Source organism: Girardinichthys multiradiatus, chromosome 5 (genome assembly GCF_021462225.1).
Source record: "Girardinichthys multiradiatus isolate DD_20200921_A chromosome 5, DD_fGirMul_XY1, whole genome shotgun sequence".
In the NCBI taxonomy this organism is placed as follows: domain Eukaryota; kingdom Metazoa; phylum Chordata; class Actinopteri; order Cyprinodontiformes; family Goodeidae; genus Girardinichthys; species Girardinichthys multiradiatus.
The window spans coordinates 16,132,061-16,157,045 of record NC_061798.1 but is presented as its reverse complement, the minus strand read 5'-3'; the positions used below and the strand labels follow the sequence as shown (position 1 = coordinate 16,157,045).

The 24,985-nt window shown below is 38.2% G+C and overlaps 1 protein-coding gene across 2 annotated transcripts; it reads left to right on the top strand.

Moving 5' to 3' along the window:
* Window positions 1–1,690: 1,690 nt before the first annotated feature.
* On the top strand, window positions 1,691–24,650 carry ankrd49 (ankyrin repeat domain 49). Of its 2 annotated transcripts, XM_047364406.1 has the most exons (5): window positions 1,691–1,907; window positions 5,569–5,638; window positions 5,812–5,874; window positions 8,174–8,418; window positions 23,355–24,650. In XM_047364406.1, the coding sequence occupies exons 4-5, from the start codon at window positions 8,206–8,208 to the stop codon at window positions 23,838–23,840; spliced, it is 699 nt and encodes a 232-aa protein (XP_047220362.1). In that variant the 5' UTR covers window positions 1,691–1,907; window positions 5,569–5,638; window positions 5,812–5,874; window positions 8,174–8,205; the 3' UTR covers window positions 23,841–24,650. The 2 variants fall into 2 exon arrangements, with proteins under 2 accessions (XP_047220362.1, XP_047220365.1); XM_047364409.1 differs by lacking the exon at window positions 5,812–5,874.
* The last annotated feature ends 335 nt before the right edge of the window (window positions 24,651–24,985 follow it).

Here is a 24,985-nt window from a genome sequence, read left to right as displayed (position 1 = left end):
GTACTCTTCATAAATGTTTAGCTTTCCTTTCCTGAGTTTATTCTTTACCAGGAACCATTGGCCCTGAGAGTTAGACCAGAGGTAGAATTAAAATAAAAGTCTCAAACTCCAGAGCTGTCTTGCCATCATATTTCCTCAGCTTGCTTTGCATTTATTGTCCACTTGATGGCACAGTAGAGCAAATGAAACAACATGAAACATTGGCCCAAGAGTTGGATGTAAAGCTTCGGTCTTTCATGAAGTTTTATCTCACCTTCCACATCTGCCTTTTCTCTAGTTTATGCCTTCCCCCAGCCATTTCTGGTGCCACTTCTTGCTACTGCCTCTCCGTATGATCACCACAAAACTTTCCGTAGCAGACAACTTAATTTTATTTATCTAAATTCTGGATTTGAAACAACCAAGACCACAAACAAAATGATCATGTGGGCAAAGGGGTGAAATGACCTGCACCATACAAGACTTAACTCAATTCCCCCCTTTGCTATTTTATACCCCCATTTTGTACCCATGCAATACTCTTTCTATAGCCTTGTAAATGAGATTTAAATTTTACTGGCTCTTTCCTGGTAAAATAAAGTATGAAATAAAGTAATAATTCTTGTGGAGGAACTATTTCATATTCATGTACTGAAATCTTTGTGAATCAGTTTTTTTTCTTGTAGGTAAGTAATTCATGAATTATGAAGACACGTAGTCATATATGTGGTCTGATAGTTGACATTTATGAGAAATTCTATTGTATATTATCTTCTCAGGATGTTGTATAAGACCCTATTTTAAAGTATTTTGGCTTTGATCTTGGCCCCACAGACTTTTAAGAAATAAGAATATGAAATACAATTTTAACTATTTATTAGCCTATAATAACAAGTGACCTCCTGTTGGTAGATATGAGTTATTAGTTACATAACCACAGTTCCTAGAGCAGACTATGAGCACAATGAAAATTGCTTGGAATTTGTTTAAGATTCAACGCTGGTATGAAGCATCCCCCTGGAAGGTGCAAATTTTTATATGGTCAGTATAAAATCTTTGACAGCACCATTTTGTAGCCAAAAATGGTACAAGAGGATCAAAAAGTACTAATATAGTGGAGGTAGAAAATGACCAGCACTCCAATGACACAAACAGGAATCATAACTAAAGTAAATAGAGAAAACAGTTGCCGGAAAAAAAGTAAATGAAATGTTTTTCTATAAACCATTTAAATATCTCATTCTGAACAGAAAAAAAACAGACACATAATGGCTTGTTCTCTTGCACAAAATGTAACCTGGACCTGGACCCTAAACACCTCACATCTTTCCTTTATATAAGTAAATAGTTAAGAAGGAAGGTAATAAGTCAGTTAATATTTTGAAGTAATTAGAGTAGTATGTAATTTATTATTGCTTAGCCAAAACCTATAATTGTCTATTTTTAAAACAGATCATAAACAGATGATACAGATGATAAATACGAAAGATAGTAATTACAGTGTTGCCTAATTACGTGCTTAGTGTGTGCAAGTAACTAGGTTTTCAATCTATAAATGTCCCAATGCGTAACTAATATGACAGGCTCAAAGATGCTCAAAATGAGAAGCCTAAAGGAAACTCGGACACGGTATAACGTGCTGTTATTACACCAAGTCACCAATAAAGGCCAGAAAGCATCTTTAGAAGCATGTGAAGTACCAAAAATCTAATCAGCGAAGAAGTAAACAAGCGGCGGGGGATTATGGGTAACGGTGTTTATCCCTCATAGGGCTTCCTTTGTGTTTGGAAACAACTGCACATCACATGCGACTTTTCGCAGTTGTTTCAAGGCTAAAACGCTACAGAACACTTAAGTGTTTTATTTGTGTAAAGGGAGTATTTTTTTTTAAAGGCTATGCGTGAGATGTTGCAGGCGTAAGCATCAAGGTAAGTTTGAAACAGCCGGTGTTTTGTGTCCGTAACAAATAACTTTGGTCTCGGTTTTGTGTTGCGCAGTATTTAATGAAATATTATGTGTAGCGCCAGTGTTTACGCTTAAAGTTTTTTCGACTTGTTTTAGTTCACGTCTGGCATAAACTGTGCTGTAGCTTTGTGTTTCTATTGTTAGCCTTACTAGCTTTCATTTCCGCTGTTTTTAAACACTTTCTAATCGTTTTATGAATAATTTTAGAGCCTTGAACTGGTTTCTGTTTTGCAGCTCATATGAATTATAACACACTGCGTGTCAGTCAGCAGGATGCATGTCGTTAGTCATTCTTAAGCAATTATGCTATGAGGCTAATGGTATTAGCATTATTTAGCTGGCATTTCTTTTAATAATTATCTAAAACAATATCTGTAACTGGATGTCTTTCCATATGTCTTGTAAGATTATATTCCCCTATTTATGTGCATTTTACTCACGATATTCAAATTTTATTCCCAAATGTTTATATTGGCAAGTTTAAAGACAGTAACTATGTTTTAAATAATCATTCGGTCTCTTTGAATTGTCAGAAATTCAGGTGAACCAACAACAGGGCTACCATCCGGGTTGTTTAAATGTTACAAAATGTTTTTAGCAGGTATTAGAGCAGTCGTTTTATTGCATTGTTTTTTGTTTTGTCATTTTTAAAATGAGCTAATTTGAGATATGATCTATTAAAACACCTATATAAAAAATAAAGCTATCCTGTTGAGGCAGTTTATCAATTTTTGTTATTTAACTTAAGTCCACTCCTTTTTTAGGCTTAACATGGGCACAATTAAAAAATTATTTTAATACCCTGTTAAAAAATGACAAGGTATCATCTATAGTAACGTGGGCTTCCCCAGTTTATTATTAAAAGTGACTCAGTCAAAAGGTGAAACCCTCAATTTGCTGGAGCATCTATGTTCTGACCATCATCCATGGTCATGAGATATGGACCATGACCAAAAGAAATAGACCGTACAAACAACTGAAGTGAGCTTCTTTAGCCTTTGAGGCAGGGTGAGAAGCTCAGTCATCCAGGAAAGGAATAAACTGAGGTGCTTCAGACATCTGATTAGCAGCTCATTGAATATTTTTTGGGCTAGTCTCACTGGGAGGACGTTCCTGGGTAGAATCAGACCATAACCCTTCTGGCTGGAAACACCTTGGGGAGGGCAAGGTCTGGGTTTGCCTTTCTGACCTGTTGCCTCCACAATCAAATCTCTAAAAACAGAGCAGCAAACAATGGATGGGTCATTAATAATTCATAATTTGGTTTTCACCAGTTAATGTGCTCTCTGACCATAGGAGTCAAGTCCATAGAAGTTTAGCTAATTAACGAACCAATAACATCACCTAACTGTGAAATAAGTGTAAACACAGAGATACTTGATAAGTGTGAAGCAAAGTTCAAGAGAAGAACACTGGTGTGCATGGCACTGTCTTGTGCTACAGCAGGATATGTTTTTTGGTATACAGTTATAAAAGGACAAAAAGTATTTCATCTTTAAATTCTATTTTATTTAGCAGGACATTAAAATTAATCAGCTCCCATAAGCTCTTATATTTAGGTACTTACAGGCATATATAAATTAGACACAAGGCATTGTGCTGTAACAATGTTGATTTTACAACAAAAAGCTAAAATACCAAAGAAAAAGTTAATGTGTAAACTGGTTAAAAAGACTTAAACATTTTATCTAAGGAAACCCAGCAGATTGCATCCAGTCAGTGACTTGCAGCATTCACTCCTCCCGGATCAGCATGTAGAGACAGTGGACAGTCACTGGCGTTAGACTTTGCAGCAATCCCTCATACTGAGCATGCATGTAGCGACAGTGGAGAGGAAAAACTCCCTTTTAACAGGAAGAAACCTCCAGCAGAACCAGGCTCAGTGTGAGCGGCCATCTGCCACGACCGACTGGGGGTTTGAGAGAACAGAGCAGAGACACAAAGAGAAGAAAGAAGCACTGATCCAGGAGTACTTTCTATTGAAAAGTAAAAAGTTAATGGCAGTAGTAGCTACTCAGTGGCTTCATTTAGGAGAGAAAAACAGGTAAGCAGATAAACTGAGTCAGTTTTCAAGTCTAGAGTATGAAAGAAAGCACATACAGTTTGTCACAGTAGAAGCTCAGTCAGTAGCTATGTCTAGGAGAGAGACAGGGTTCAATACTGAAAGACAGTGCCAAGTGTAATAATCTGTAGAAGGTGAGCATTAAGTTGTTGGCAGCAGAAGCTTAGCCAATGTCCCCCTCCACCAAGGTGCCACAGCTAAAAACAGAGCCAGGTCAGATTCTAGCTTCTAGGAAGAGAAAAAAACAGAGAGAGAACGTAGAGTTAAAAGCTGAAATAATGGGAAATAATGTACAATTGGAAAGTAGTATGAGAATGTAGCAGTGAGGGAAAGTGGTCATTATGTCCTCCAGCAGCCTAAGCCTATAACAGCATAACTACAGAGATAGCTCAGGATAACCTAAGCCACTGGTTCCACAGGAGAGGAGCCTGATAACTAAAGGATCTGCCTCCCATTCTACTTCTAGAGACTCTAGGAACCACCAGTAAACCTGCAGTCTGAGAACAAATAGAATTTAAAAAACGGCAAAATATGATCCGTCTTTTTAATGTTGTCAGAACTCTTGCTGCAGCATTTTGAATCAGCTGAAGGCTTTTAACTGCATTTTGTGGACATGCTGATAGTAAAGAATTACAATAGTCCAGCCTTGAAGTAACAAATGCATGGACTAGTTTTTCAATTTCAGTATCACTCCTGGACAGAGTATTTCTAATTTTGGTAATACTCGGAGGTGAAAGAAGGAAATAATAGAAACCTGTTTTAATATGGGATAGATGTCCTGATCAAAAATAACACCAAGGTATTTAACTTTATTACTGGAGGTCAATTAAATGCCGTCTACATTAGTTATTTAACTAAGCAATTTCTTTTTCAAAGACTACGGTCCAAAGACGACAACTTCTGTCTTGCCTGAATTTAGAAGCAGAAAATTTAAAGTCACTTTTATGTTTTCATGACATGCTTGTTGTTTATTTAACTGTTTGGGCTCATCAGGATTTAGGGATAACAATAGCTAAGTATCATCATAGCTATGGAAAGGTATCCCATGTTGCTTGATAATTTTACCTTTTGGAGGCATATATATAAAGAAAATTGGCCCAAGCACCGAACCCTGTGGTACTCCACAAGTAACCCTGGAGCATGAAGATAATTTATCATTTACTTGAACAAACTGAAATCTCTGACAAATTAGATTTAAACCAGGCTAGAGAGACACATTAACGGGTTTAATTTTTTTATGTAACATATCTTTGTCCCTCTTTATACATATGGCATTCTTCCCAAGTTAGTTTGCTGGAATATTGGTCCCCTGTTCTGATGATGTTCTCAGACTTGCAAGCTTCCTCTGTTTTCTTCCAAATGTAGCAATGCTTATTATAACCAAATACATCAGTTTTAGTTTCATCAAACCACTGAACCTGTCACTGGCAAACTGTAATCTGACTGTTTATTTTGCCTTTAGAGTAATGGCGGCTTCTCCGCTATTGGACCTTTCTGTCCTTGTTGGTCAAAGGTCAAAGTATCCTGGATGTCTGATTCTACAATACTTTTGGTGTTCACAGGAGTTAATTGTCAAGTCAGTGGATGCAGAACGAGCTCAAATCATCAGGCTTCCACCACTGTGCTGAACCGGTAAGATGTCATGTTTATGCAGATATCATGTTATGGTTCTCCAAATACTAAAACTCTTCAATCTGTCCTCATCTTCCCAAAGACCTGAGCTTTTAGTTTGTTCAAATTGACATTTTTCAAATCAAAACTCTGCTGCTATGTTGTTTTTATTTTATGTTTTGTCTTTTCTTCAGTTTTCTGTTGCTAATAATCAAAGTGCTGCAGACCTTCCCAAACAAACAAGGAATTTGACTCAGGTACACTTTGCTCTCAGTGATGTTTTTTTTTAATATATATATATTTATTTAATAATGGAAATAAAAAGAAAACCTAATGTTCATATATACAAAATTGACTTCACAATATAAAATAATGTGAGATCAGTCCAGGTATGCATGGTGTTGTCTCAAACTCTGACTGTCAAGTGTTCAACAGAGAAACAGCCTGGGGGAAGAAACTGTCTCTGTGGCGGCTGGTTTTAGTGAACAGTGCTCTGTAGCGGCGGCCTGAAGGTAAAACTCTGAACAGTTTATGTGCAGGGTGTGTGGGGTCTGCAGAGATTTTAGCAGCTCTTTTCCTGACCCTTGACCTGTATAAGTCCTGGATGGAGGGAACGTCAGCCCTGATTATTCTCTCTGCAGTCCTGATTATTCGTTGCAGTCTGGACCTGTCCTGTTTTGTGGATGAGCCAAACTACACTGAGATGGATGAAGACAGGACAGACTGAATGATGACAGTGTAGAAGATGACCAGCAGCTCCTGTGGAAGGTTGAACTTCTTGAGTTGCCTCAGGAAGTACAGTCTCTGCTGGGCCTTCTTTCGAACAGTGTCTATGTGTGAAGACCATCTCGGGTCCTCAGAGATGGTGGTTCCTAAGAACCTAAAGTGGTCCACGGCCGATAGTGTTTTTGAGGATGGTGAGGGGGGTGTATGGGGGTGGTGTTCTCCGAAGGTCCACCACCATTTCCACAGTCTTGAGTGGGTTCAGTTCAAGGTAGTTCTGACCGCACCAGTGTACCAGCCGGTCCACCTCCTGTCTGTATGCAGACTCATGATTGAATGATGGCAGTGTAGAAGATGACCAGCAGCTCCTGTGGAAAGTTGAACTTCTTGAGTTGCCTCAGGAAGTACAGTCTCTGCTGGGCCTTCTTCCGAACAGTGTCTATGTGCGAAGACCATCTCAGCTTTCGAGAAATGGTGGTTCCTAGGAAATGGAAGTGGTCCTCAGCAGATGCAGTGTTGTTGAAGATGGTAAGGGAGGTGTGTGGGGGGTGTTCTCGGAAAGTCCACCATCATCTCCACAGTCTTGAGTGGGTTAAGTTCCAGGAGGTTCTAACCACATTAGTGTACCAGCCGATGCACCTCCTGTCTGTATGCAGACTCATCACTGTCCTGGATCAGTCCAATAACAGTGGTGTCATCTGCAAACTTTGGGAGTTTCACAGATGGGTCAGCTGAGGTGCAAACAGTTGTGTAGACAGAGAAGAGGAGTGGGGAGAGAACACACCCGTGGGGGGCGCCGGTGCTGATTGTTCTTGTGCGGGAGAAGATGCTCCCCAGCCTCACCTGCTGCTGTTGGGCCTTCAGGAAGCTGATAATCCACTGACAGGTGGATGCCTGACAAATATCAGCGCGACAGGCCTGTAGTCATTTAATCCTGTGATGGTGGGTTTCTTGGGTACTGGGATGATGGTGGAGCGTTTAAAGCAGGAGGGAACCTCACATAGCTCAAGTGACTTGTTGAAGATCTCAGTGAAGATGGGTGCCAGGTTGTCGGCGCAGGCTCTCAGGCATGATGGAGACACATTATCAGGTCCTGAGGCCTTCTTTGTTTTCAGGTGCTGACAGATCCTATTTACATCTTCCTCTGGGATCCTTAGTGCAGGCAGGGGGTCTGAAGATAGGTGGGTGGTTGGTGTTTATTAAACGTCTGTATGTGTTCACACGTCACAGATTTACTGCAGCCGCAAAGGAGCAACGTTGTTTCCATCTTGTGCCTATTTAAGTCTTGATGTAAGGCTGTGCCATGCAGTTGCACACAGGAGCAGGGAGAACACAGAGAAACGTGGACTTCTTTCTTAGACGTGCTCAGACATCATGATCAGTTTGTCAAGTGCATTAAATTAGCTGCTGAACACCCACTTTCATTTTTATATAGTTGCAAGGTTTCTCCTTAAACCGAAGCATAATGGGTATGAATATTAAAAAAAAAGGCTTTTTAAATTAGCTCATTCCTGAGCTCTGAATGCAGGAAAAAACTGACAGCTTGGTCACAGACAGCCTGAGGCAGTTTAACTTTTCATTTAGATGGTGCATATTTAAAATGCTGTGAAAATCCTGGTGTTTACACTTTGTAGTTAAAACCGATTAGCATCAGCACAGTTCATCTCCAGGGGGGCTGTATGAAATCTACTTCTTTGAGGACCTTAGATTAGTTGGTGAAATAATGTAAACAGTTGTTTGACTGTCTCTGCTTCAGTGAAACACATCAAGTTTTTTACTTTACCCCTCTTCAGTTATTCAATTCATTCTGATTCAATTCCTCATTTCTTTTAGTGTTTCAGACTCTTCAACAAGCTCTGTGAGGAATGGAGTTTCCAGAAGATTTCAACCAGCTAGAGCTCCTTGACACCCACGAACACCTGATCCCCAGAGGGCCCACGAGCTCCTGGACTGCAAGCAAGGATGAGGAGGAAGAGGTGGACGAGGAGCCGCACAGCGAGGAGTGGTATCATGAAAAGGAAGAGGCGCTGAAAGACGAGCCAAAGGAGCTCATTCTCTGGGCAGCAGAAAACAACCGCGTAAGTGCCTGCAAGCAAAGGTTAAACTTGACAAGGGCTTGAAATAATTGCTTTAAGGTCAGTCCATGCAGGTCATTATTATTCTTGTTTTTTATTGGGTTGCATATAGCCTTCATCATGAGTTCTGCTGAGCAACTCTGTGGATGACTCTTAACAATTCCTCTGTTTTATTTGTGTTTTTTCTATAAAACAATAGACAAACAAATAAAAAGGAGACTCCACAGTCAGCGTGAACTCTGTTAGCTTCAACCATGAATGATTTTATTTGGTATTTTGTTATAAACCAACAGGAAGGGAACAATACGTGGTCTTCCAATATTTTTGCCAAAATGCATCTTAAAAGTTTGCAGATCTTCTGGAGTAAGTTTCTACCACCTTTACTCATCTAGAGACTGACATGTTTGCCCATTGTTCCTTGCAGAATTGCTGAAGCTCATTTGGATTGGATGGAGATTGTTTGAACCGTGGTTTTCACAAATGCAAAGGATACACTTTTGGATTTAGGTCTGGCTTTCTGTCACCAATGGATTCTTTCTTTTAACTCTTCTTTATTTATGAAGTGCACAAATAATAGTTCTGTTAATAGACACTCCCACCTGAGCTGGGGTCTCTGCAGCTTCTCCAGAGTTACCATGGGCCTCTTGGCGGCTTCTCTGGACATCGCTGTCCCGTCAGTTTAGGTGGACGGCATGTCTTTGTAGGTTTAGAGTTGTTTCATTCTATTTTCATTGTCTGATGGATTGAACAGCGCTCCTCACAGGGCTGCACCATATTTAGCAGATTTATAATTGTTGCCGTCGTATCACTGTCCTCTAAATCCATTTTGTCCATATCAAAAGCATTGCTTGGACTGGATTAAATGCACTGCATGGCCAAAAAAAAAAAGTCGCCACCTTGATTTAACTAAGCAAATGGGTACCAGCCTCCCATTGGATAATTACTGTATGGGCAATTATGTCTTCAAGGAAGAAATGTGGCCGGAAAAAGATCCAGAATGATCGTGATCGGCGATCACTTAAACGTTTGATGAAATCAAATCCAAGAAAAACAACAGTAGAACTGTGGGCTATGTTTAATAGTGAAAGATTCATCGGGCTTGAATTGTGAAAGAGTGGTTCAGGGAGCATGAAAAAAAAAGTCTAATTTCCCCTCGGGGATCAATAAAGTATCTTTGAATTGAATTGAATTGAATGAGACATCATTCTCACACATGGATTGGACCACCACAGAGTCCAGACCTTAACCCCATTGAGAATCTTTGGGATGTGCTGGAGAATGCTTTGCTCAGTGGTCAGACTCTACTATCATCAATGCAAGATGTTGGTGAAAAATCAATGCAACACTGGGTGGAAATAAATCTTGTGACATTGCAGAAGCTTATCGAGAAAATGCCACAGAGAATGCGTGCTGTAATCAAAGCTAAAGGCGGTCCAACAAAATACAGGTCCTTCTCAAAAAAGTTGCATATTGTGATAAAGTTCATTATTTTCCATAATGTCATGATGAAAATTTAACATTCATATATTTTAGATTCATTGCACACTAACTGAAATATTTCAGGTCTTTTATTGTCTTAATACGGATGATTGTGGCATACAGCTCATGAAAACCCAAAATTCCTATCTCACAAAATTAGCATATCATTAAAAGGGTCTCTAAACGAGCTATGAACCTAATCATCTGAATCAACGAGTTAACTCTAAACACCTGCAAAAGATTCCTGAGGCCTTTAAAACTCCCAGCCTGGTTCATCATTCAAAACCCCAATCATGGGTAAGACTGCTGACCTGACTGCTGTCCAGAAGGCCACTATTGACACCCTCAAGCAAGAGGGTAAGACACAGAAAGACATTTCTGAACGAATAGGCTGTTCCCAGAGTGCTGTATCAAGGCACCTCAGTGGGAAGTCTGTGGGAAGGAAAAAGTGTGGCAGAAAACGCTGCACAACGAGAAGAGGTGACCGGACCCTGAGGAAGATTGTGGAGAAGGGCCGATTCCAGACCTTGGGGGACCTGTGGAAGCAGTGGACTGAGTCTGGAATAGAAACATCCAGAGCCACCGTGCACAGGCGTGTGCAGGAAATGGGCTACAGGTGCCGCATTCCCCAGGTCAAGTCACTTTTGAACCAGAAACAGCGGCAGAAGCGCCTGACCTGGGCTACAGAGAAGCAGCACTGGACTGTTGCTCAGTGGTCCAAAGTACTTTTTTCGGATGAAAGCAAATTCTGCATGTCATTCGGAAATCAAGGTGCCAGAGTCTGGAGGAAGACTGGGGAGAAGGAAATGCCAAAATGCCAGAAGTCCAGTGTCAAGTACCCACAGTCAGTGATGGTCTGGGGTGCCGTGTCAGCTGCTGGTGTTGGTCCACTGTGTTTTATCAAGGGCAGGGTCAATGCAGCTAGCTATCAGGAGATTTTGGAGCACTTCATGCTTCCATCTGCTGAAAAGCTTTATGGAGATGAAGATTTCATTTTTCAGCACGACCTGGCACCTGCTCACAGTGCCAAAACCACTGGTAAATGGTTTACTGACCATGGTATCACTGTGCTCAATTGGCCTGCCAACTCTCCTGACCTGAACCCCATAGAGAATCTGTGGGATATTGTGAAGAGAACGTTGAGAGACTCAAGACCCAACACTCTGGATGAGCTAAAGGCCGCTATCGAAGCATCCTGGGCCTCCATAAGACCTCAGCAGTGCCACAGGCTGATTGCCTCCATGCCACGCCGCATTGAAGCAGTCATTTCTGCCAAAGGATTCCCGACCAAGTATTGAGTGCATAACTGTACATGATTATTTGAAGGTTGATGTTTTTTGTATTAAAAACACTTTTCTTTTATTGGTCGGATGAAATATACTAATTTTGTGAGATAGGAATTTTGGGTTTTCATGAGCTGTATGCCAAAATCATCCGTATTAAGACAATAAAAGACCTGAAATATTTCAGTTAGTGTGCAATGAATCTAAAATATATGAATGTTAAATTTTCATCATGACATTATGGAAAATAATGAACTTTATCACAATATGCTAATATTTTGAGAAGGACCTGTATTAGTGTGATTTTCTTTTTTTTTTTTTTTTTTTGGCCAGGCAGTGTATTAGGCAATTATTCAGGCTCTCTATGGTCTGAGAGAGATATTTCTGTATCCCTTGTCGTTTAGTGCAGCACATAAAACTCCAGTTAAATAATAAAGTTGGTGGTTGTAACAAGAAAATATATGGAAAACCTGGAGTGTAAATATTTTACAACCTTCTCACACTTTATTTGAAAAATAACAAAACTGATGATAAAACTGATAATGCAGCTCAGCCTGCAGTAAGGGTTTTACAAACTCATTGTTATTCAGATAAATAAAATGAGTTGAGGTAAGAGGTCAGGTGAGACCGAGCCAAGGTAAGAATGATCATTTGTACCTACAAGATTGTTTCTGGCAAACGTCTTCACTTTGAACAGGAAGTTGTCCTAGTTGTTACCACTTTTTAACAAACTTTAATGAGGAGATGTTTTTCAGCAAGTCTGGAGCTCAAGAGTCTGAAGATTACGTTGGTGACTGAAACAGTTCAAACAAATACCCACAATGTTTTTGTTTTTACAGAGGAAACATGTTATCTAATGCAGCTGTGAACAATGTTCACTCAAACAGTGAACATTTATTTTATATCTACCGAATCATTGTGATGCAAGAAAACTGTTACCTAAACCTGCTCTTTTGTCCCTTTTTGATATTTAAACAAGCTGAATATTTTCTGTCTAATTTAACTGTTAGTGAGATGCTAATATCTTCATGTCTACACTACATTTTCACCATTATGTATTTTAAATCTAGGGTGTTACCTATCATGATAAAATAAAATAACTTGGTCTTTAACAGGATGTAAACTATTTAAAGTTGAGCTCAGGTTCACAGAAGTCCTAGAAGATCCCACAGTAACGTCCACCCATGTTGCTTCCTTTGAACTCTAAGAGGGAAAGTAGCAGGAAAACTAGGATGTTTAAAAGAGCGTTGTAGAAACAAAGTCCAGCAAACTTCAGTGAACTGAAACAATGTTATGAAAAGGGTTTGAGACAAATTTCCTCTACAACGATGTAAGTAATTCAGGTTATGCAGAAATGGATGTATTAGTACTGAAGGTGTTCCTACAAGCTATTAAATCAAGAAGAGTACTCAGTTGGTCATACGCAGCTTTTCATTTTGGCTTTATTTTCATTATTTACATAATGTGGTTAATCTGCTGTGTGGGTTTGTATACAGTGTAATCTCATTTGATCTTTACCTAATGGCCTTTCCATATCTTGTCACATTCTCCTTTTTATATAAACAGAAACTATTAAAATCTAAACCTTTTTTTTTTCTTGTGAAATTCTGCTTTTGAAAGATTTTGCCCTCTACTCCCATTATACTGATGAATAATTTAGCTCTTATGCTGTCATTCTGGTTCTTTTTTGCAACCATCCAATAGAGGTGCTTTGTGTTGGTTTTGGTCAGTTTCATTTTGTCTACTTTAGAAAATAAATAATTTATGTTAAGATTCAAATCACTTTTAAAATGCGGTGAGACTAAATTCTAAACTCAAGGAAAAAAACGTGACTTCATGCATTTCAGTTTTAAAAACCAGATTTGATTAGATTAATCAGTTTTTCAGATTCACCCATAATTACCACAGAAAGTATCGAGATGCATCTGATTTAGTTTTGCTGTTGCAGCTTTGACTTAACTTTCATGTAGTTTAAAGGCTCCTGCAATTTTCTCAGTGGTGTCATCGTAATAGGATGTACCATTTTCTATTTTCCCCAGCTCTCTCTCACTCTCTCTCTTTAATGGGGGTATTTAGAGCTCTTCACTTTTAAGCCTGTCTGTTTCTTCACTATGAACAACTTGTTCCTCTCATCTTTTTTCCCCTTTCCTTCCTGCTGTCAGAGTAATAGAAAGTGTAATACAAATGCAGATTGACAGCTGGAGAAACCTGGGGAGAGGTAGAATGTTTATTGGCTTATTTCATCTTAATGGCATCCGGTCCTGGTAAAGTGCAGAAAAGTACAATGTTTAATCAGAAACCTTTTTCAGCTACGCTGGTCAAACCTACATCTTTTAACATTAAATGTGGCATTCAGAGTTGGTAAACTGTTTATTACTTTTCTGAAAAACTGTCTGTAGTATCTGCTGAATTTGCTTCTGCAATGTTTCCACAATATCAAACATTCAATGTTGCACAAGTTCACTTTTTAGAAACAAACACAGATTAAAACTAAATGAATTCATGGTTTTAATTTCTTGATTTCATTTTTTGAGGAATGTCTTTATATGTACCGGTGGGTACCATCCAGTTTGATTTGGCATAATTCATTTCATGACAGTGTTTCTCATCAGATTTTTGGCATCATATTGAGTTTTTCTTCATAAATTGAACTTCAAACTAAATAATGTTGATGCTGGGACTGAAACAGAGCCCATGAAGAGTAAGTAGTCACTTTCAAAACACTACCAGCTCTGACCTGCTGATTACATTTTTTCTAATTACTATAACACATAAGAGGCTGCAGATTCTTTACTAGGGGTTGTTGTTTTGAATCTGACAAAAAATTAAGGAATTGCAATAAATATGTTTTTAATTAACAAAATAAAATGTGCATCAATTTGTGGGGGGGGTTATGCACTTAATCACAAAATAGATATAATTTTCTATAATGTATTTGCCAATAACTGATCAGTTATGGAAAATTGCCCAGTTCTGATCTCTAGCTAACAGACTGGTTCATCTCTACATCTGACCAGCAAATCATTTAACGAAGAATTTGAATTTCTATTGTCCCTTTTCTAAATACGATAAAACTGAAATTTCTTATATTATTTAGCCTGTAAATGGATAACCAAAGCATGTACATTGATGCACTTTGTTTTGAGTTTGGGACAAATATTTCATTTGAAACAGTTGTTATAGTGCATTTTGATGTCAAGTTTATTTATATAGCGCTTTTCAGCAACAAGGCACTCAAGGCGCTGTACATAAGGAAAAACATTACAATGATACAGAAAATCAAACAAAAGAGGTAATTTAAAAAAAATAAAGAGAATAGAATAATGGATAAGAAAACAAAAGGAAAATTGGACTGAAAACGTTACTAATAATGTTTAGATAACACATTCAAAGGCCATTCTAAACAAATACGTTTTTAATCTTAATTTAAAGCAATTTAGGGTTTCAGCACTTTTACAGTTTTCTGGGAGTTTATTCCGGATTAGTGGAGCATAAGAACTAAAAGCTGCTTCTCCATGTTTAGTTCTGGTTCTGGGTATGCAGAGTAGATCTGAGCGAGAAGACCTGAGAGGTCCGGGTGGTTGATACACTGACAACAAGTCTGTAATGTATTTTGGTGCTAAGCCATTCAGTGATTTACAGACTAACAGAAGTATTTTAAAGTCTATTCTCTGATCTACGGGGAGCCAGTGTAGGGACTTTAGAACCGGGGTGATGTACTCCACTTTCTTAGTTCTAGTGAGGACGCGGGCAGCAGCGTTCTGGATCAACTGCAGCTGTCTGATCGACTTTTTAGGCAGACCTGTGAAGACACCGTTGCAGTAATCAATTCTTCTAAAGATGAACGCATGAATTAGTTTTTCAAGGTCCTGCTGAGACATTAGTTCTTTAATCCTGGAGATGTTCTTTAGGTGATAGAAGGCCGACCTTGTTACTGTCTTTATGTTCCTCTGAAGGTTCAGGTCTGAGTCCATCACTACACCCAGGTTTCGAGCCTGACTGGTGGTTTCTAGCTGTATTAACTGAAGCTGTGTGCTAACCTTTAAACGCTCTTCCTTTGGTCAAAAAATTATTACTTTAGTTTTGTTTTGATTCAGTGGAAAAACATTTAGGCCCATCCAAGCATTGATTTCTTCTAAGCATTTACCCAGCGCTTGAATGAATTCATAGTCACCTGGTGACATCGTAACGTATAGCTTTGTGTCGTCTGCATAGTTATGATAACTTACGTTGTTGTTTATTAAAATCTGAGTTAGGGGCCGCATGTAGATATTGAATAGGAGGGGCCCTAAGATGGACCCTTGGGGAACGCCACATATGATTTTTGTGGTCTCTGATGTAAAGTTACCTACTGACACACAAAAGTCCCTGTCCTTCAAGTTGGATTTAAACCAGTTGAGTGCTGTACCAGAAAGGCTGACCCAGTTTTCCAGGCGCTCTAATAAAATGGAGTGATCAACAGTGTCGAATGCTGCACTAAGGTCCAATAATACCAGCACTGACTGGAAGACATCGAAGCGGCTGGTCATTGTTAGGAAGTTGTTTAACTGCTGAAACACAGCTTTTTCAATAATCTTACTGATGAACGGGAGGTTTGAGATAGGCCTGTAGTTCTGTAGTAGCAGCTTGTCCAAGTAGCTCTTTTTCAATAGAGGTTTGATAATTGCTGTTTTCGGGTAGTAGTAGTATTCAATTATGAATTGAATACTACTACCTCTATCAAAAACCTGCCGTCCCCATAGAGAGAAAATCAGAATCCAACAAAACTAGAAACAGCAGGTTTGTCCTCTAGAAAAATGGGGGGTTGAATAGTGTATCTAGTTTGACATATGAAGAATGGCTATTTTGTTTTTAATTTAAAGTAAGGGGAAACATATCAGTTTTCTCAATACCTCCAGTAAGTGTGTTCAAAAAGGCAACATCTTGACTATGGAAAACTCACAGCAGGCAACTAAAGTCTGTTCTTTGCTTGAAATATCACAACTTTAAAATTGCGTCCTAAATGATGCCTGTTTACTGCAGTCTTCCTCACTTAAATGTAATCCCACCATGATGAGCATGCTCAGTTTGACTTCCTCAAGTTAGTCCTATCAAGTTAAAGGTTTACAGAAAATGTTAAAAACCACTCATAAACACACCAAATTAAAATATATTTGAAATAGGACTTTTCTTATGGATATCATAACATTAATATTAAACTGGTACATAGTGTATACAATAAAAAAAATCATACTGAGGAAATGAACAACACACCTGAGAGGGATTCTATCGATGTGCTCTGAACTCTTGTGGATGCTTAAAAAAAATGAGAAAAACTGCTGTCAGAAACCAATGATTAACAACTATCTAAACTCAATTTATTCACAGCATATAATGTGTAATGAACTGTTGCCATGTAAAGATTTTCTGCTGAGCACTCCTGCTGGCCACAAAATGATTTACCCTGCAGGGATTAGGAAAACAATTAGTATCCTTGAATTAAATGATTAATTAATTTCATACACCACAATAGCTACAAATTACCATGTATTTCTATGAATGACACATTTTCTATAAAGTAGTCATTAAATGGTAGAATAGTATTGTTGCGTTTTTTGTGGTTCGTGAGTAGTGGAGTATCTGCATTGCACTATAATTTGTCAGTCTGTGCATTGTGATTGTTTCCCACATTGTGACTTGGCATAGTGGTAATTTAGTACCCAGTGGTGTTTTCAAATTAAACCTATTACAGAAGCTGTCACACTGTGCAGCCAGAACAGTTAAGGGATTCTGGCAACACTATTTCATCTGTGTTATTTCCTAACAAGGCCAAGGGGTGAGAAGAACTTCACCACTTAAACTCCTCATCCTCTGATTAAAAAAAGCTGATTCTGTTAGTTATAGTAAACATTTTGCATGTATTGTGATAATGAGATTGGGCTGTCAGAAATGTTACGATTGATTCACTGTCTGTGCCAGTACATGCATGAAGCACAACAATGGGGAAAGGTAGCTGACTGAGAAACCAATGCCAACCCATATTGGTATGTTGTTTGTAGTAGTTTTGGGTATTGTGCGAGACGAGGTGGGATTTTTGAGAGTTTTTAGTTTAGAAATTATTTTTGGTGGGGTATTTACCTTCATTATTCCCTCGTTTATAGTTTATAAGGCTGAACAAAGCGATTGTGAAGAAATTTACCGGATAGCTTAGCTGTTAGCCAGGGCAGTTAAGAGCGCAGCACTGCTTTGTCTTGCTGACGCTCGTGTGAACTCTCCTTTTTCCCTGCCTTACTCAGTTTTCATTCTAAGGGTAACAGGATAGGCTGTTTACACCTAGTAGTTGGGCTGGTTAATATGTAGAATATATTTGATGCATTGCTCCTGGTCTAAAATGTGTATAAATGCCTATAGCAATCATTGGCTTGCTTAGTTTCTCTTAGATGTCTCAGATGTTGGATTAATAGTTGGATGACATGTTCATTAAGGTAAACAGCTGTGGATCAGGAAGTGGTGATAGTGAGGAGATGCTATATAAGAAAGACTTTTTGTGATGTCTTTATCACGGACATAGCCTTAATGCTTATGATTTAACAAAGTTTCCAGTCACTTTGTACAGTATTCATCACAAACCTAAGAAGTGCAGTTTTCTGTGACAAAATATTGTTTGTTAGTAGGCTGCTGTTCTAATCACTCCTCTCCGAACAGTCATTTAATACATTTGTTGCCGGCTTGTATCAGCACCATATTATTGTGTTAGATCTTGTGATTTAGTTGGGTTGTTTTGAGTTTTTAGGAGGTGTTTATTTTTAATTTTGTTTCTATAAAGCAGTTTTTATTCTCTGCTCGACCATCTTGTAGCTTCTCCTTGGGGTCATTTGAAACATTCACTATATGACTAATTATGCTATAAACATTGATTATTTAACAGAGGTCAGGGTCACACTGTACTGTATTTATTTTAAATCAGACATGTGGCATGTTTTTAAAAGCCTGCCATTTCAGTCACTGGTCGGTGAACATTGGTCTGATGCTCCAATCAATTGCAATGTGTGCTATCATCGTGGGTCAGCTGTTTTCATTTAGTGTGGGTCATTTTGTTATTTTGCCTCATCACTGTTTACCATTTGTATGGTCTGATTATTAATCAAATGGATTTTTTTTTTTTCTCATATCATTGTTTCCAGGTAGGTTCACCAATTTAGTCCTTTTTCTAAAGCTGCAGCCAAACTAAAGCTTTATTTTGAAACTGAGCTAGACTAAACAAATCTAAAAAAAATAACCGATGCTATTGGGTTTTGTGAAAAGACGGCTCCAATGCAATATTGGAAGGATTAGTCTGACCCCTGTTCACAGTTACCCCAAAGGGTTAGGCATTTTTATAGAGATGAAGCACAAAGTTTAAATATCGTAATATATCTTCTTCAATAAATTAGAATATCATTGAAAAGTTCAACTAAATTCACTAAGTGAAACATATATAGATTAATTATAAACAGTGATGTTTTTGAGCCTTTATTTCTGTTACTGATAATATTCTTCTTACAGCTAAAGAAAACATGACATTTAAGAGTAGAATTTTACATCAGACCACTAAATGAAAAACAATTTTAATGGAGAAATGAGGGCTTAATGAAAAGTCAGTTCAATATCCGCTAAAAGGTATTTTCAAAAGGTACTGTTAATCTCACAAACGAGTCTCACTGGAACGCATATTCTAATTCATGAAAAATGACTGTATCGGGATAAATCCAAACTTCCTGCTAGTATGCCTGGAGCACGTTTGTCAGCATAATATGGATTCGTGGCGCTTCCGTGAGCTAAATCGCAGTCGATAGAGGAAGCTGAGAGGATGCTTCGGCATCTGAAGATGTAACTGATGCTGTTTGATTTTTGCTTATTCACACTATTCTTCAGTATTCTCACAAAAGTCCACAGCACAACATTTTGGCACATTTCCAGCAAAACAAAACAAAAAACAAACAAGCAGCCAAAAAAACATGTTTTGTGGATACTAATGAAAAAAAGAGTCACAATCCCTCCATACATCTCACTGTGCAAGTAAAATAGTTTTTGCAACCTCACATCATTTTCCCTGTTTGGTAGCGGTGATTGTTTCCAACATAACATTGAAAAACGCAATTTTACAAATGTGTGTTTTAACATAATAATCTTTGTCCAAACTTTTTTTTTTATCCTTTTCATTCATTTATATTAGTGTACAGGTTAAAAATAAATGGCTTGGAAAAAATATTTTATTTCAGATTTTCCAAAATTCTGCAAACATCTAGCACATTTCATGACCAACACAACAATTATGCTGTTACACGTTCAGCCTTCCTGTTATATGTTGAAGTCTTGGTCTCTCTCGCTCACTTGCAGCCTTAGTGAATCACAGACGAGTCTGACATATTGAAAATAGTTTCTCTGTTCTGCATCTGACTTCATTTGAAAAACACAACAGATGGTAAAAATTGCCATAACAGCGTTTCACTCTGAAAAATATTATTGGTGTTAGTACGACACGGTTACACTAAGGTGCATTCACTATTCAGATAAAGAATGGGTTTTTGAGTTTGCACCCAGCTAATCACCTGTCAGCTATGATCTAGAGCTGCAACTAATGATTATTTTGCTAATCGATTAATCTGCTGACATTTTTTTTCGATTAAACAATAATCAGGTAGCAAAAGGTGCTTAATAGAATTTTTTTTTTTTCTTTTACAACATTTGAACCAGGTGAAGCTAAAACTATGACACTTGAGGAGTTATGTATAGAACATATTTACAGACAAAGCAGGTTTTTCATCTTAAATGCAAATTGTGTATTTTGTTTTGTACAGTTTTGGCTTAATTAATGCTCTGAGTAGGTTGTTGTTTCAGCAAATCACTTTTTTTAGAGTTTATATACTCCAGTTAATGATTAATCTATTAATCACGAATAATCTGATTGTTTCAGCCCTATTTTGATCGGGCCCCACCCGATATCAGCATGCAAAGGCTTGTTTAGAGCCAGAGAAAGCGGCTAAGCTGGGCTTATGGCTGAACCAGTAAGCAGTTTACAAGCAGAGAATATATAATTACCCTGAGTGCAAAAATAAATGGAAACAGTGAAGTGAATTCATGTACTTCTTTATAGCTGGTATTCATATTTCCTGGGGCATTTTTGAACTGTAATGAAGTTTTCAATTAATGAAGGTGAAAGGGGTCTTACTTGCATCACTGAATCACTTTTCTTTGAGTGTGTATGGCTGCTGTGAAGGGAGATTGTAGCAGCATAGTTTACGGCCTGTGGTGGAGGATCATTAGTCACTGAGATCATGGCTGCAGCCTTGGTAACACAGAGTTGTCCTTGTCTTTGTGCCTGCACCCCACAGATGTTTACTCCAGAGGAAACCACCTGGATTTGTGAAGGAAAAAGTGGGTCTTTATTTGACCTATAATTGATCCAATGACTAGTTCATTATCATTTATAGATTCAGATGTGTTCATTGTGGCAAAGGAAAATGTCTTTAATATGAATGTTATTGAATAAGACCTTTAAGGGGAAAGGTTGCTGCATTTTAAACTGCTTGCTAAAATTACATTCGAGTGTAAATCACACTCTGTTAAACCAAGTGAAATAAAGTAGGCTATGTCAGACGTTTTAATGAGTTTTACCCTTTACAAATTGAAGTTGACTGATTGTATGTGGATTACTCTAATATTTTCCCAAGAACACATCCATCTTTAGATTCCTTTTCAGGCACATCTGGGATCCAATGGTAAATCCATAAAATGGGGAAATTAAAGTATAAATGAGACACTTGATGAATGCAAATCTTTCCATGTCTTAGATTTTCTCAGTTATATCCAAAAACTTGCAATATTGTTTTATGTATATATATACACACACACACACACATTTATATATATATATATATATATTTTTTTTTTATTTTTATTTTTTTATTTTGCCAATTCCTTCAGTCCGCTAAGATGTCACCCTGTTGTGGTGCAGGTGACCCATGACCCAACGGGTACGGCCGTAATCAGCACTGTTAAATTAGGTATTTCTGTAGCTCATCAATGAGCTTTTGCACAATTCAACAATTGTACAAAGATTTCTTAAACAAAGTTTTGTCAAATGTCTTTTATAACTGTTCTTTAAAAGAAATTCAAATTTGTAGTAGAACATAATGTTTTTTCAAAATGGAAAAAAAATAATATATTGCTGAAACCGGCAGCACAAATAGACAAACGTCCTGAAAATTGGGTATTTTAGCTAACATAAGTCATGTCTTGTGCTTGAGCAAAGTGTTTCATTCTTCTTTCTTCTCATTTTTAACTCCCTGCTGTTTGAGTTTATTTCCAATCATATCCATCTTTTTTCTCAATCTTGTGATGCATCAAATGAATCCTGTGGGCAACCCCCCACTGGCATTTTGGGATTTCTCTCACATAGCAAATACAGGTAAAAAAATAAATAAGTGGGAGTATCAAGATTTACATCATGAATGGGATATTATTGTTTTACCAGTTCCTTCAACTTTCAAATATTTGGGGGTTGAAGTAATGGCCTCTCATTATGGATACCAGCATATTTATCTGCATTGTCCATTGCTATGAGCAAAAATTGCTGGAATTTGCAGGGGGGCTTCAGTGTTCACCCTTAAAATTTGATTATTCAGCCACACTTGTCTCAATCTGTTGGTAATTTATGGAAAATAATTACTGATCAAATTAATCTAGTGCCCTTAGAGTTCATGTTTTAAGGGTTAGGCTTAGCTAAAGCCACAGCCTAAGCTTTGTCTGGCTTAAAGTACCAGGAATAGGGCAACTTGTATTAATGTTCAGATGTGTCTGAACTTTAAAAAGAAATGCCCGTAGGCGTGACTAATGTTGCAGACAAAAAAGAAAATATATCAGCTGTTCTCCCCGTGCAAAGATGTTACTTCTAATGTACAACTCACTTCATACCAAACCAAACCGCCTTGCTACTTCTGTCATACCAGCGGTTTCTAACGTTATCAATTCTCCATCACTGCTTGAAATAAGGAGGATAAAAAAACTGATTGTTTTTACTGTGAAGCGAATGCCAAAAAGAGATTAATTTGGATATACACACACCTTTTTAATTTAGGATTGAAGCAAGTTAGCAAAATTAGGCATAATTGGCTGAATGTCCGGTATGTAGCATTAATTAATAGCATTACTGATAAGCAGGACATACAAATTCAATTAGAACATAAGTTTATGTACCACCCACTCTGGTCCATCATCAGATTATTACAATTCGCATCTTATGACATCGCATCGAATGACAATCAGGTGCTGTTCTCACTCTAACCACTAGATGGTGGCAAATGGCTTACAACCTTAAGCAGTTTGAGGCGATTTTGCAACCCTAGTCTAAAATGGGTAAAAAAAACAATGAAATGAAATTGAAATTTGAACATCTCTCCATGAATGCAGGATACTAATAAAACATGAAAATGTTGGTAAATGTTTTTCTGGTTTGGGTTCATTGACAACAAAAACACCAGATATTTAGTAGTCTATCCAGCTACTGGGAAAAGGAAAAATTGTTATTTGCTTCTCAACAACAAGGTTTCCATTGTAAAAGTTGCTTCTGGCTGACATCTCATGTTTTTAGGAATGAAACAACTTAACTAAAGTTTCTTAACGATTCTTTTTTTAACGATTGGCCATTGCTGTTCCTTGTTTCATATATATTGCATTATAGTGATATTGCAAATCAACTAAATATGCGGCACTTATAGACGGTACATGGAGTCTTAAAGTTTTTGCAGCAGCTGGTGAGGGATTCGAACATATAAACTGTAAAAAAGAAATGAAAACCCCACAGCTCTGTATACATTGCTGCAATGTAACTTTACTACCCTTCTTCCCAATACACATGCAGTATATGTAACAGGAGCATATAAGTGACACACCTGCTTTTTACACCTGAAAGGACTTGATGTTTTAGAAAAAAACATTAAGTCCTTCCTCTCTTCTTCACTGTTGGACTTATAAAAAGCATTTTAGATACACTGACATCCATGGCAGGCTAAGAAGAAAAGGTGTGAAAGCAGTTTAAAATGTTAAGGTCATCAGAGCAAAATGCAAAGATTTCAACTACATACGTCTATTGAAAAGAACAAGTCTCATGAGTATGTTAGTTTGTAATAGTGCAATCCTGTTCTTTGTTCTCTCTAGCTCACGACAGTCCTCCATTTGTTAGCTGCTGATTCTCTGCTGGTGCACTTCTGTGACGAGGACGGTTACACCCCACTGCACCGTTCAGCGTACAGCGGTCATGTGGAAGTCGTGAGGACTCTACTTGACGCCGGCTCCATGGTCAATCACCGTACGGTCGACGGCTGGACGCCTCTGCACAGCGCCTGTCGATGGAGCCACGTTGCCGTTGCAAGTTGTCTCCTGCGATACGGCGCCCAGCTTAATGCCCAGACCAATGGTGGGCTCACACCCCTGCACCTGGCTGCCTCCCACTCAAACTCCTCCAAACCAAACACTGCACACATTTTAGAGTTCCTCCTCTCCAATAGAAACCTGAAACCCGGGGTCCGCAGCAGCAGCGGGGAAACGGCCGGTGACGTGGCCCGACGTAGCGGCCCGTATGACTTTTTGTTTGAGATGGTGGAAGACTGTGTTAATGTAGTCCCATTTGTTACAGCATCTTAATTTAATTACTCTTTTTAGGTACAGCTTGATAAAACTTTCTCAGTTTTTAACTACTGTATTTGCAAAAGTATTAATTAACTCAAAACTTCTCCACTTTTAGTTGCATTACAGACACTAACATTGATATATTGGAATTTTATGTGGTAGACCAACAGAAAGTGATGCATGATTGTTTAGTGGAAAGAAAATGATTGTTTGTGCTTCATTGGGGCTCTGACTGTATGTTTAGGGTCTGTTGCTGCCTCTAACATAAAACTAACCAGCTTTCCTGTTCCCTCTAAAAAGAAGAATCCCCACATCATGATGCTGCCACCACCATGCATCACAATGGGTATGGTGTGTTTTAGCCATGAAAGTGTAGAGTTTTCTACCTCACATGGCATTTGTATGCCAAGGGTATCACTTCTTGTCCCATCTTACGAGAGGACCTTTCATACTTTTGCTGTATATCGACTTTGTGGTAAACGTTGAACAGGACTTCTTTTGACTTTCTTTAATGGATTCCTCTTTTGCCACTTGTTCTATTAAGATCAGATGTGTGAAGTGCCCAGCCAATATATACCCTTTCTTTACAGATCTGTCTGGCTCTACTTTTGTTCTGTTAAATAAAATCTAATAAAAATAAATTGTTTTTATACGAACTGTAAACAAGCTGAAAGGCTATGAATACTTCAATAGGGCACTGTAAGAGGTCTGATTCACTCAATTGTGGGTCAATCTGTAAATGAACTACTTGCTTTTTTGTTATAGTTGTATGATGGGTTAAAGGTAGTTTAATGAAGTTACAAATAAATAACACTTGAACTTGAACCCTACGTTTCTTTCAATTATTTGAATATTGCAGGTGAGATGGATCATGGTGCAGTAGACACACGTTCCTCAGCAACGTGACATTTGTTGGCCTTGTTTTTGTTGAATTCATCATGCAGGTTGTCACATAAATTGACAGAATGTAGGAAAACTAAATAAAAACTAGTTTTGGCCAAGCAATTAAACAAGACTAAATACAACATGGTGGGGCTGCACGGTGGTGCAGTTGGTAGCCCTGTTGCCTTGCAGCAAGAAGGTCCTGGGTTCAATTCCCAACCAGGGGTCTTTCTGCATGGAGTTTGCATGTTCTCCCCGTGCATGCGTGGGTTCTCACC

Excerpts from the sequence above, each read along its gene's own strand:
- ankrd49 (XM_047364409.1), top strand. The coding sequence starts at position 8,206 with ATGGAGTTTCCAGAAGATTTCAACCAGCTAGAGCTCCTTGACACCCAC. Across the intron at positions 8,419-23,354 it reads GGGCAGCAGAAAACAACCGC|CTCACGACAGTCCTCCATTT; the intron begins GTAAGTGCCTGC and ends TGTTCTCTCTAG.